We start from the raw sequence: 13,628 nt of genomic DNA, 5'->3' as shown, positions 1-13,628 counted from the left end.
ATGTGGAAATGGCAAGCATTCTTTTACCTCAAGACCTTTCAGCTGAGAACATGTGAGACAATCAGAGAAAATTAAGAGTGATCTTATGGGAAAATACCAACAAAAAAATCTCTCCAAGTATGGAGTGGGGAAACTTCCTTCTTCACCCTACTCTGCTTAAACTAGGAAAAAATACATATTTTTTCCAGATGTTGAAGAAAAAGAAGATAATGCCTGAAACAGGATTCTGACAGTGTTGTTATTTGTAAGATTTTTACCAGTTTAACCATGCTATTAGTTTCACAACTAAATCTCTTATCCCAGATATTCAAAGGGAGGGGTGGAAAAAGCAGATCAGAAGTCCTGTAATAGAACTGGAGCCAACTCCAGCTCTGATCCACACTAAATCTGAAACAATGGCATGGTGCAGAGAATTTCCCCCAGGCATCAGAATCATCATCATCTATTCAGGAAGAGCCTCAAGGACTACATGGACAGTCCTGCTCTTTCACAGAGGAGTTTTAATGAAGGAATAGCTGATGACAGATATTCCTTCTCTCATTAAATGTTTTGAAATTGCTTGATTCCATAGGTATAAGTTAATTCTATAATTAATGAAAAAATATCAGGACTAGGATTCCTTCTGTGTTGGTAACACTGATTCAGACCTAGGGCAGCCTAAGGGTGAAAGATTTACTCATATCTAGAACCTTCAAAAATCTTGAGCGAAGCATGTGTGTTTAGGCCACTTTTCTCAGTCACGCTTCTGTATCTATTAATTTAAGTATTAAAAATACTTGCCTCTAAGTTGGATGTTGATCAGAAGAAACAAGCATCCAACCGTATTTCCTCTGCTTAAACTGTTTTAGGGGAAAAAAAAGCTTGGCAAGTTCAAGGAAACTACTTTTAACAACTACCCTGCAAAGAGGGCATCAATTCAGAATCAAGAGATCTGGGCTCCATTCCTAACTCTGTCACTGATTTATGAACTTGATGGAAGTAAAAATGCATTTGGAGAACTATGACAGTAAATGGTCATATAAAAAAAGTACAGTGGGGTTTTTTTCCCCATTCTAAGGATAAGAGAAAAGAATTGTAAATATTACGTTAAAAAGTCTTTATGTGCATGGTATTATTATGTAGTATGTGAGAACACATTACAGGGAACAGAGGAAGCATGGAACACAAGAAGTCTGTGAGAGCAGAGAGTTTTTATATTTAATATTCCAAGGAAATATCGAAGAACAAGCACAACATATTCAAGTATTTGAGGTATTTACCTGTTTTACAGCCATTAATGTCCCTGTTCCTACATCTTGAGCTTGGTAACAGGAAGAGAAAGCTCCAAGACCAATCTGCTGACCTTTAAGCCATTCTGCATCTTCTCTGTAATGGTGTTTTGCTTTGGTATGTCCAGGCAGAGTTTCTGGTGTCTGCAAATTAAATTCCAAAACAATTCCATGTTTGCCAGCATGCATTTAAGATGTAGACATTCTGGAAGGTTATGAAATACCCAAGCTTATGTGTCTCTCCTCTCCCTTACAGTTCTTTGTACTGCACGTTACAGATGTTTCAGCTGAGACCAGAACACCAGTGTATTCTGTAAATCCACATACTCCTACTGCATGTAAAAACAAAGAGCCTCCTCTACGTTACCACCTGAAGGTGAAAGGCAAGATTTAAGGACATGAATACAAGCAAGACTCTTTTCCTATTCTTGATCTCATGTCTAGTCAAGGTTTTAGTTAGCACCTATAGTAAAAACAAGCAAAGTCACGTTTTATACTTAATGTATTTCTCCCATTTTATGTTTCACATTTTATTACCTCATGCAAAGGATCACAAATAAAACATTCCTTTTTCTTGTGCTATTGTCTATTTGCAAATATATTTTTTTCTCACTTCTAAAGTATCTCACATTTTCTTGCCTGAGATGTACTGACAACAAGATCTCTTTCAACTCTGCCTTTTTTTTCCCCAAAACTAGTTTGGTTTTGCACGATTGCCTCCAAAGTAAATCAGCATTAAGACTCAGTATGGTTCTACTCCTGCTTAATTAAAAACTTTGTTCTCATTCCTGGTTTCCCCACTTCTCCACTTCCTTCTTTGCCATTTTAAAGGCTGGTACATTACATGGTGTTTCTCTTCCAAATACCTTCTCTAAGTTGTTAATAACCATGGAAGTGTTCTGTTAGCACTCTCAACTGGTAGACTCTTCATACTCCAACTCTGAGGACAGGGAACTGTCCTAACTTTGGAAATACAACAGCACTGCTTCATAAACTCAGTGAATCTCAACTTTCACTTATACTAAATTGCCATATGTATACTTACATCCTGCTGAATGATTATGATATCTTCACCATTTTCGACCTGTAGTTGGGGAATTATTGGCAGGGCATCTTGAGATGCTGACATTGCCATAGCAATAGCTAAAGCTTCCTCCTCTTCAGCTTCCATCTTTTCCTTGCATTTTTGATTATGATTTACATCATCTTTGTAAGTATCATCATTTTCTGCTCGTTCAGGAGAAAGAACTGCAACTTCAGACTTGAATGTAACTGTGCCGTCACTTGTTGGCATGGACGCCTCTAGTAGGTCCTCAATACTGGAATTGAGCTCTGCATTAACATCCAATCGGCATTTCTCATCTACTGGTGTGAACACTGTCTCTTCACTTGGTATAACTGCACTGCTACTACTACTACTGCTATTGCCATCGCACTGTGAAATATCATTCAGGTCAAGTGTCATACTGTTTTTTGAGGTTTCTCCCTGCTTGTTCACATCACTTGGGGTGGGTCGTGATGGCTTTGGCCTGTGTATGTGACTGGATGGCAATGGCCTGGCTTGGGTAAAAACTGGAGAAAGTTTATCTGGTTCTTTATTTTCAGAACAATTTCTCTGAAACTGAAGAGAAAGCTTCCGCTGCGTTTGAGGAGAAGGTGAGGGCACTTTGCAGGGAACAAATCCCTGAGGTCTAAGCTTCAAGACATCTGTTACAGTGCCAGCTGGCACAGATGGGTTTGAAGGAGACAGAAGTGCTGGGAACAGTGACTGGGAATGACTAGATGAGGGAGAAGAGTTCAAATACTGACTGTGGGGTTTTCCTTTTGTTTGAATGGCTGGCTTTGGTTGCTCAGTGGTTACTGATGAAACAGGAAGTCCCACAGCAAGGCCAGCCAGCATCTCAGAAATGTCCTCTGGACTGGCACTCAGTTTTTTATCACTTAAACCATTCCCACTTTTCCCTGATAACTGGACAGTATTGTTAGGAGTATTACTTTCTGTAGCTTCTGGAGAGTTATCTGGTACAGGTAACTGTAAAAAGTCTTCATGTCGACATTCCCCAGAGTGCACTTCTTCCATGCCTAGCTGGATGGCTTCTGCAATTTCCATTTCATCTGCTATTGCCATCAGACGTCGACGCATCCTTGCATAATGAGATGAGCTCGTCACACTTAACATTTCTAACAGCTTTAGAAAAACATGGGGCACTCTTGCCACCATTCTTGCTGCACTCAAAAATACTCTTCGTGATAGCTTACCAACCATTGAGTGTGAATTATCAATTGACTGCAAGGCGAAAGTTAAGAGAGAGAGAAGCTTCTTATACCTAAAAAAAAGAAAAGAGGTGTTTTATACACTCATATACTCTAGTTAACTAGTGTCAAGAAAGCCATTTCAAGATAATGTATTTCGCTGTCACTTCTGCAATAGAGACTTATTGCTGCACTGGTGCTCAAATTTGACTCACTGGTCAGAAGATTTTTAAAAAAGGCAACCATTTACTCTGTAAAGTAAGTGCACTTTTGCATATAAATACATATTATTTGTTTCCATGAATTACAACAATTTTTTTTTTTTTTTTTTAAGAAATCACCTATAATGCATTCATCTACCAAGAATAATAGTCACGTAGTGTAAAGCAAGTACCTGTCTACTACGGTATCAGCCTGTAAAACATCTCCACAGACAATGTGGGGATAAAAGTCACCAGGAAATTCCAACAGAAGTCTGTCTATTAGACAAAGTCGCCCCAGTAGCGCTTGCCAGTTGCTAGATTCAATTTGGGTTCCGAGAATACAATTTAAGACATATTCAACACCACCAATACCAATGGAGCCTATAAGAAAGGTTGATAAAATAAGGGTTAGATATGTTCACACTCTAAATTCTGATCGAAATAAGGATCGGAACTGTATCATTCAGAAATACATATTGTGTGCCCAAATCACCCTCCTCCCAAACGGCACGGAGAAACACTGTTCTCTTTGCCATGTTGATATCAGATAAATCCTGTATTAGATTTAAAACACTCCAGTATATTTGCTTGTAATTACAATTCAATTATACATAAAGACCTATTATTACCAGATTTAAGTATTTCTCTCCCAACTGCCAGCTCGCCCGCTTGGCCTTTACACATCTCCAATAGTGTTGAAACAGAAAGTTGACTTGTTCGACTGTAAGAAATTAAAACAAAAAAATAACTCTCTTAGCAGATGCTTTGAAGGAAAAATGTCCTAATCATTACATTTCAATAGCCATTACTTTGAAATTAAACATGGAAAATGCTTTCACATTACTTTATTCCAATACATTTCTATAATCATCTACCTGTAAGCTAACAATAGTTGTGACTTTTTTTTTTTCACAAAGATACTTCCAGAAATGTCGTGTTCATCACTAATAAATAAACCCAAAAAGGATGTCATCTTGCAACAACAGGCCAAATCCAGGAATCCAGTAATGCAAGGAACAGTTCTATCTCACTTATTCCTTCAACATTAGCTATTCTATTGCTAGACTACTGCCAGGGCACCTCTAGCTGCAGTTTCAGAAGAAATGCTGCTTAGAGACAAAAATCAAGCTGGTAGACTTCTGCATCTGGCAGAACAAAGCGGGTAGCTCAGGACAGGAAGACAAGGCCTACTTCGGCCAGAAACGCCAAGGCCATTCACTCAGAATAGCCATCTCCTAACACTACACTGTAAAATAAAAAGTAGAAGTGTTATGCTAACACTTCATGACACAGATGTACAACAGGAAATGTACATGATCAGTACTTGCTGACTGTTTAAAGGTGAGTCATGAGAATTAGATCAAAGCAATAACAACTGAGGTGGAGGGGATGGCTGACTGTACCTAACATGTTCCTTCATATTACGGGGGGAAAAAAGGCCTTTTGAAAGCAAAGTATCATTTCAGATCTGTAAGTGCTGGAAAAATACAATCAGGTGCCTTCAAAACCTATGTCTTTCAAGACAGAAGTTTGTTGGTAGCAATTAGACGTTAACAAAAACATGATGTATTTATACTTATGATCCACACATTTTCTTTCACCACCAACTACAAACAGTCTCCTAGATCCACATAAATAGTAACAAATGAAGCTTAAAGGCATGTCAGTAACAATCCAAAATGAATCTGAAGTTCATGAGACACCATACCTGTTGGCATCTGCACATTTAACTAATATTGTCTCTACAACTGGCTTGAGAAGTCGCTGTAGTTTAGTCCTCTCTGCCAAAGTATGACAGGGGGTATATACCAGCATGGCTCTTAAAGTTTTCTAAAAGAAAGCAAAAAAGCAATACATATGAAATCAAATTAGGTACAATTTTTTTTTTTAAATGGTTGTAAATAGTTTTATATAAATTGCATGTAAAATATCAGCGAAATGTTCAAGGGATAAATAGCTTATTGCCTATTCACTGTTAGAATTAGTCACGTATTCTTTGAGATTGGAAAGAACCTAGTCATACAAGTACTGTTAATACTTAGTGGTGTAGCAAGCATTTCCTTGTACTTGGCCAGTGAAGCCATGCCATTTCCCTTTTGCTGAGGATTTTGTACATCCCACTTTTAGATGATGGTTACAACTTAAGTCAGTGGTGTTCAACAAAATAACTAGGACTCCCGACTTATTATCTCCTCCCTTTCAAAAATGAAATAACTTCAAAATTTCTATAATACAACAAGTAAATGAGCTACTTACTAAAGCAGCAACATACACTTTGTAGACAGGGTCGGCACAGACCATAGAGAGCACACTGCAGCAGGATTCCACCACCACATCTCCTGAGATACTGGTCTGAGCTGACCCACTAGCTGCTCCCAGAGCTCCAGCACTTGTGTTGTTTCCATTGCTACTTCCAGAATTTCCAGTGCTTTCACCATTTGCCAGTAATAGAGCACCACTAACATCATGGGAAAGACGTCTAAGTGCCATCTCTCGTATATTCCAGTTTCGGGAAAACAAGCAGCCAACTAACTCCATTCCAAATACCTGCCAAGGAAAAAGCAACATTACAGGAGTCAAACTGAATAATATTGAAACTTAAGTACCTAAGAAGAACAATGAAAATTGCGAAGAAATGTTTCTGGTGAAAAACCACCTTAAGAAGTCTCGTAACAAAAATGTGTCACAAGGTGTCTTAAAAAGATTCTGTGGTATAAATGAAATATCCTAAGTGGTAAGTCATCAGTTCTCCAAAAACTGTTAAGAGAAGTGGGAGGATGACTGTATGGATGGCTTCATTCACTCTGAATTTTAATTATTCAGTATGCAGTTTGTTTCTAGATGTCGACGTAAACAACTCTTAAACCAAGACTTGGCTACACCAAGCAAATATTGCAGCAGAAATACAAGCAATACAAGCTCTCTCACTTTTAAGTGTGTGAGCCCTGCTCAACTGAACCCACCTCTAAGCTCTAGAGGTTATTTAGGATGTTCAGCTCCTGCAGCACAACTTGGGTAACAGTGAGTAGCAACTTTGTACTTATGTGACACTTGCACAATCAAAACTAGAGGTAAGAATACTACATTTTATTACATGGACCTTTAATATGAGGCCTGATATGAAGTCCAAAACTGAAATCCCAGTCAAAACGAGACTGGAAAGCCTTCTGATACAATTATTTCCCATAAGAAACTATAAAGCTGATGGGATTCAGAATAAATTTTTGAATTCTTGATCTGACAAATCTAGCAAATAATTTTGAAATCAGTTTTTACATTTGAAGCTTCTTTTACAAACTAAAATTACCTGAATCCATGGCTCAGCTAAATCTTTATAGGCAGGAGGGATCTGCTGGACCCCATAGTGAGTAAGGTTAAAATTGCTATCTTGGGTTCTTCTCTGTGATCCAGCGGTAGATTGCTGCTGAGTTTGTTGCTGAACCACACGGAGAACAGAAGAATCCACAGGGCTTGGCAATTCATGACTACAGATTAACAACAAATAAAATGGATTAACGAATGAAACATTCACTGCAATAAATCAGCATATTTAGGAACAATCAACTAAGGATCCAGAAATAGATAGTTTGTGAAATGCAGATTGAATCATTACCTGTAGAAATCATGAGATCTCCATTTAGATCTACAAAGAGGACATATAAGTGGCTCTCTGTTTCTTCTGCATTCTTCTGCCCCTGGAACAGAGCAACAGGACAACAGATACTCCAGTTTTACAGTGTATAAAACCAGAAGAAGATAGTATTACTATTTCTACATTCTACTGAAGAATGTCAGTTTCAGGATAAAAGCTTCTGAACTGAGCCATTTGCAGCAGCCAGATAAATATGGGCACTTAAACATTTTTGCATGCAGAAATGCTTTGGTGTAGCACTACAATTAATATTAAAAGTTGTGAACTGAAATGCAGTTCCTTTTGAACCTCAAATATAGGCAATACTTTTTCAAAATTATCAAGATACAGGAGATGGAATTTTATTTGTTAAAGCAAAGTATAATTATTTTTTTATATATACATTTTAAACTTTATTTAATGTAGTATGTAAGCATACTCCACAATTCACTGTATAATCTTAGCTGATAGTAGATTACTTTCATGTGTTCTAACAACAAGTCACAGAGGGATAAAAGTCTGTTTCTAATCTTGCCCTAACTGGACATAATCTTTTCACTCAGAGGACCAAACCTCCAGCCCTGCAGTTAACTTCTTTCTCAAAGCGTCAAATTACAAACTTGATTTGTGAATAACTGATAAAATAAGGCATATCAGTAGTACTTGAAGGACACCAACTCTCACAAAGAGCTACCAGGCATGACTTAAGAGTAGGTTTCTGGTTTTTTTACTTTTAAAACCAAACAAAACACACAAATGAAAACATGTTAAGTTATAATACTTTTGCATATTTAGAGTCACCAGAACTTAACTGGACAAAAGATGACAACGTACATATTGACATGCAGTGGTGGTGTAACTTGTTCCTGCAGCCGTCTTCACACACCGTCAGGCTCTCTTCATCCAGCATGCCTAACAAGCAAATGGGGCACATTTGTTCTTCTTCATCCTTCATACTATAAAAATAGATATTTGTGATTGTAAAAGTGGCATAGCAGAATTCAAAACAGGCTTAAACAGTGAAAAAAAGATTAACTTCCAGTTTGGAACAGTCACTTCTGAATAACTATAGACTATTAATGAATAATTTTCTTGAACCTTGGACTGAATAAGTAAGCAACAACATTTTTAGAAGCACTGAGTACAGATGACACTTTGTCAAAATGAAAGGGAAAGCCACAAAATGCATGACATCTTTTCAAACTAGGTCAGATACGAATTAGAGACTGAAAGGCCCAGCCTTGGACACTTACTTTTTTTCCCCTAAGGCTTCTTTAAACAAACCAACCTTTACTTTTTTACTTGTAATTTGGTTCTGAAAAACTAAGAAATTTTTATATTTTGAAAGCTACCCACATTTTTTCCAGACTCCTTTCAGAGTATTGAGTCACAAGGTAGTCTTTAGCCCATTACAAGAAACTGTAACTACTATTTGATGAACATATGTAAACCTCAAAAAATTAACAGAAGACAGCCACTCAGTTTTCTGCCACTAACAAACGGATGCACCAGATTCACATGAACACTAACGTATCTACGTCACACGCAGATCTAAAAAAAGAGCTCTAACATTTTCCCTGTTTTACATGTTACTTCCATTTTATTTACCCTCACCTTAATTTTTAAATGGATACAACCAGAGATTTTGCCAGAAATAAAATTAACTTAAGCAACATGCAGTGAAACCCACAAATTTTAATCTTCTGTAATATTGTTTAAATGTGCAAAACTCTTGCTGTTCATAGCACACATTCAAGATGATCAAAATTTGTGTGTCTAAACGTTTGCAAGAACCCTGTCTTTGTTCATGAAGATATTTTTAAAATAAAATTTATTAGTATCTACATTGTTCATAGATGCATATATTCACTTCTGTTTCCTTGTAAATGGTTGACACTATTTTTTATCCTTGAAAAACCCACAAAAATAAGCTTACAGTAAAAAAATCATTTCCACAGCTGTATAAAAACACAAGCATTAATAAAACTTATTTTTGAAGAATTAGTAAACGAAAATTATTTCTCTCAAATGAATCTGATGTTCAGTGTTCTCCAGTACTTATATTAATATTATGCAAGATTTGGCTTGCACAAAATAGCAACTTCTCTCATTGAACCAGTAATGCAAGGAAGTAAACATCAGGTGTACTGGCAAATAACTGAAAAAATCATCCTGTCAAAAAAGAGAACTAATGCAGTAGAGTTCCAGTGAAGCCAACTATATAAAAAAAAAAGTTTTCCTACACAAGGTATTCACATTAAAGGAACTGGCTTGCCAGATAAGTAGTTCCAGAATAGATTATGTATTTAACCGCTTTGTTTATGGAATTTATTTGACAATTTGGAAAAATAAGTAAAAGATGATGGGAAACTAAGGTCACAGTCTGTAAATCAGAATTATACACCTATCTGAATATATTCATCTAATTATATGGTTATTTTCACAAAGTAACATATCAAGATACTCCTTATGTCAGGTTTCACTTTATACAAAAGAAAGCCTCAGTTTAGGTTGCCTTCTGGGGTTTGACCCCTCCAGAGGACACCTAGTTCACCCACTAACTAGTGCATGCACAAATTACTTGTTTAAAAAATTAACTAATATCTTTTCAAAATCAAGGGAAAGAACATGCAAAAGCACTCAAACAATAGAAGTTGGGAAAAAATAAATAACCAAAACCCAACAAACCAAACAAACAAAACCCCCAAACAAAGAAGCAAATATCACTTAAAATTGATAAATAAGGCATATATTGTATAAACTATAAGAGTCCTAATAGTTTAATAGCTTCCTTAATTTAATCACTCATTTCACATGAAGTGTTTTTTTTAAATACATGCTTTCTTATTTTTTAATTTATGTTTACACAAACACAGTGCATTGACCCAAAGATATTTCAGAATATTGTCTGCACAAGTATTTCTCCATAGTAGGATAAGAGAAAAGGAAAAAGCATGTTTGTTCATTTGTCAACATTTGCACAAGTGCTGTATTTGAACAAGTGCATACGAAATAGGTTTCCTAAGTTAATATATGCTTCAGGCTTGCACTTATATTTCAGAAGTTTGTTCCCCAAATTCATAAAGGGTCAAAAAAATTCTTTTCACAACTATTTTTCAAACAGAAGTTACAAAGCAAATACGCCCACTTGGTACCATGGTGACTAACGTATGCTTGACTCAACTGTTTGCAAATACAGAGACTTAACATGGCTTGAAATGAAAGAAGTTTTGAACAAGAATGTAGGTGACTCTAAATCTCCCAAATTAGAAGAAAACCACAGAACAAAGCTCTTAATTCCTTTAGAAAAATACTAACCTGTTTTCTGAACTAGATGTAGAAGTACTAGATGATGACAATGTATGAGAATTTGACATGCGTGAGACAAACTTCTGGATGGTGTTACGAGATGGAGCTTTGATCCTCGAGCTACGCCTACTGTGATATTTCTGGAACAAACTCTCAACCTAACATCAGAAAAAGATAGCAACAGTCGTATTTATGGCATGTGCAGCTTGTAATTAAAAACACTATTACTATTATTGAAGCTTAACAACTGCTAAAAAAAAAATCTATCCACCTTCACGATAATGCGTAGCACTTTGCAACAAAAATGTACTTGCTTATTAAAAATAAGTAACAGGTTTAAGTATACACACAATTACTTCTGAATACTTAGTTCTTTTTTCCTTTCACAGCTAATCAGTGAGACAGATATACAAATTTGAACAGAAAATCCATGACTAGAATCACTCACTAAACTACAGCTCTCTTCTTTTAGTTAGTCTTTTATTTGCAGCTATTTTTTTCCTACTTGCAGAGCTCTTGAGACTGAATTAAAGATATAATTAAAAACATACATTCTAGTTGCTTTCAAAAGCAACAGTTTTCAGCATTTTTAATATAATGTTCTAAAAACATTTATCTGCAGTGTGTTTTAGATCTGCCATTAGATCTATTAGAAGTTGATTACCTCAAAGTTCTTCAGTGTCTTTCTCCAGAGCATTGGGTCTGAGGGTTCAAGCTGGAACACTCGCAGCATAACAAACAGCAGATGAATGCAGAATGTCCCACGGCCACAGCTACAAGTCTGCAAAGAAAAGTATATGCTAAGGCTCTACTGAATTGATAATGATGTAGATAATTTTTCCATATTTAAGTGCCTCATAGAACACACACTACCCTCCCCCAACCCAGAAAAAAAGTAGTTGATGGCAAATATTTTTAATATAGGCATCTTCTTACATAGCCTTACAGAAAAAGTTAATTCCCAAAATAGTATTCATAAATATATTAATATATGGAAAAGCAGACAATTATTACACCAGTTTTCAACTGTCTTTTCTTCCCATTTTGTCATTCTTTTAAAATCAACTAAAGCTATTGCTAGACCTCATACTAGGAAGGAATTTATGCATATAATCATCATATATCCATAACAGGACAGCAAACTTAAATGAGACGCCTCTGTTTACTCAAAAACCTAGATGTCCCCCAACGTGGCACCACATTAGTACTATGAACGTCTAAGAAAAGGATCTCGCTCTGAGTACTAATGAAATTACCACACCACTAAAAGAATTAAGTAATGTGCTTGTCATTTGTATGTGCCCCATGAACAAAATAAATAATGTGTTTCAGAGTGAAAAAGTAGGAAAATGAAGGGATCAAATTTTAGTCAAAATACTAGACATATATAATTCGTAAACAATTCTAGGAATGCGAAATACATAATAGCAACTACTTTTTCCAAACTAGAGTGGTGGGTTATTTTTTTAAAGAGACACATATGACAAAATACAAGATGATCATTACACGAGAACAGATTACAACTTTTAAACATTACTTTATAGTACTGTTGTCATGGATTGGCAACTAATTTGATCTAATTTGGTTTTGAATTCTTCCAAAATTAACTCTAAATTAAGAAATGCTACAGACAACAAAAAAAGGTTCTCTACCTGAGGCCCAATAAACACTCTGTATTTATTATCAGGGCTGTCTCCTCCAATTAAGAAAGAGTTAGGTCCTATCTGCTGCAGCAGGTACAGCCTGGCTCGCATAACTTTGTTGACACGACGATTTGTTTCCTCAGGGCTGTATGGAGAGAAGCCATCTGGAGATGGGGCTCGTCGAGGTGGTGTTATCCGTCCACTCTGAAACTACATAAGTGGTTCCACCGTAAGCATTTCCAGGACAACAGTAAGGCAGCAAAGGCAGCAAGTTTTTTTGGTGGTTTTTTGTTTGTTTGTTTTTGGTTTTGTAGGGGTTTTTTGTTTGGTTGGTTGGTTTGGTGGTTTTTTTTGTTTTTTGTGGTTTGTTTGTTTGGTTTTTGTTGTTGGTTTGGTTTTGTTTCCCAAAAGTGATAGAATAAGACAGTCCCCCAAACCTGAAACTACTACTACCTGCTTAGACTAAATGATTTTAGAAGGATTATTTTTCTTGCATGCCCAGAACTCGAGGGCAGAAGAAAAACTGAAATCTTGTCTGTGATTATGACAGAAAAGAGATTCCTTCTATTTGCAAGTGTTCATTGGTTGTCTCACCACATTATTACTGAATTAGCAAGTATAATTCAATGAGAAGATAATCATAGACTTGTGACTCAATACAGGAAATTATTACATAAGGGTATAATGCTAATATATTTCAGAATTGAAGAAATCCTATGACTTCAGTTTAAAAAACGGAATATCCGGTCAATGAAGAACAAAAGTTTAAGAAATTCCAGAGGAAAGGAAAAAGGATGCAGCTTCCTCTCCTTTGCACAATTAAAGTAACTTTCAGCTCAGGATGTATTTTTTGTTTTGTTTCCCCATGATCAAAAATTCAATGGCCCAAACCTTATCTTAAAATTGTCTTAAATTAAATTCTTCACATTTCTAACATTGAGATGCTCTGTTCAATTTCAAGTCTTCTGCTTTGATTTATATCCACTTTTAATTTTATGTTTTGATGCAGGTTATAACTGACTCACTGTCCATCAGTTAAGTAAAAGATAGCCTGAACTTTAAAGGTTTTATATGAAACAATATAAAACAAAGTAAAACAATGCAGTAAAAATTAATCAAAGGCTAAATTAGATAGTTTAGTGGATTGTTTTGGTTTTGTTTGTTTTTGTTTGGTTTTGGTTTTTTTTAACCTTTCAGTTTCTCTTGTCAAGACAAAAAGAACTGTGCTGCAGTGCTGTAACTTGTGATAGTTGTCCCTAGTTCAAGTTCAGAGGAATGGCAGAATGTATTTCAATTAATTTTTGAAACATCTCTAGAGTAA

At 36.0% G+C, this 13,628-nt stretch overlaps 1 protein-coding gene across 2 annotated transcripts in view; it reads right to left on the bottom strand.

Moving 5' to 3' along the window:
- Nucleotides 1-13,628, bottom strand: part of MAP3K1 (mitogen-activated protein kinase kinase kinase 1) — a 62,269-nt gene that overhangs the window by 7,715 nt on the left and 40,926 nt on the right. For both annotated transcript variants that reach the window (XM_065656574.1, XM_065656573.1), the window contains exons 4-15: nucleotides 12,317-12,517; nucleotides 11,329-11,445; nucleotides 10,674-10,822; nucleotides 8,190-8,311; nucleotides 7,338-7,419; nucleotides 7,032-7,209; nucleotides 5,981-6,271; nucleotides 5,433-5,554; nucleotides 4,354-4,445; nucleotides 3,916-4,105; nucleotides 2,314-3,595; nucleotides 1,260-1,412 (exon numbers count right to left, since the gene is read on the bottom strand). In XM_065656574.1, coding sequence (XP_065512646.1) covers nucleotides 1,260-1,412; nucleotides 2,314-3,595; nucleotides 3,916-4,105; nucleotides 4,354-4,445; nucleotides 5,433-5,554; nucleotides 5,981-6,271; nucleotides 7,032-7,209; nucleotides 7,338-7,419; nucleotides 8,190-8,311; nucleotides 10,674-10,822; nucleotides 11,329-11,445; nucleotides 12,317-12,517 — 2,979 coding nt within the window. The remainder of the gene's footprint in view (nucleotides 1-1,259; nucleotides 1,413-2,313; nucleotides 3,596-3,915; nucleotides 4,106-4,353; nucleotides 4,446-5,432; nucleotides 5,555-5,980; nucleotides 6,272-7,031; nucleotides 7,210-7,337; nucleotides 7,420-8,189; nucleotides 8,312-10,673; nucleotides 10,823-11,328; nucleotides 11,446-12,316; nucleotides 12,518-13,628) is intronic.

This window comes from Caloenas nicobarica, chromosome Z (assembly GCF_036013445.1).
Source record: "Caloenas nicobarica isolate bCalNic1 chromosome Z, bCalNic1.hap1, whole genome shotgun sequence".
Lineage (NCBI taxonomy): Eukaryota > Metazoa > Chordata > Aves > Columbiformes > Columbidae > Caloenas > Caloenas nicobarica.
The sequence above is the reverse complement of the archived record's forward strand: the minus strand, read 5'-3'. Positions and strand labels throughout refer to the sequence as shown.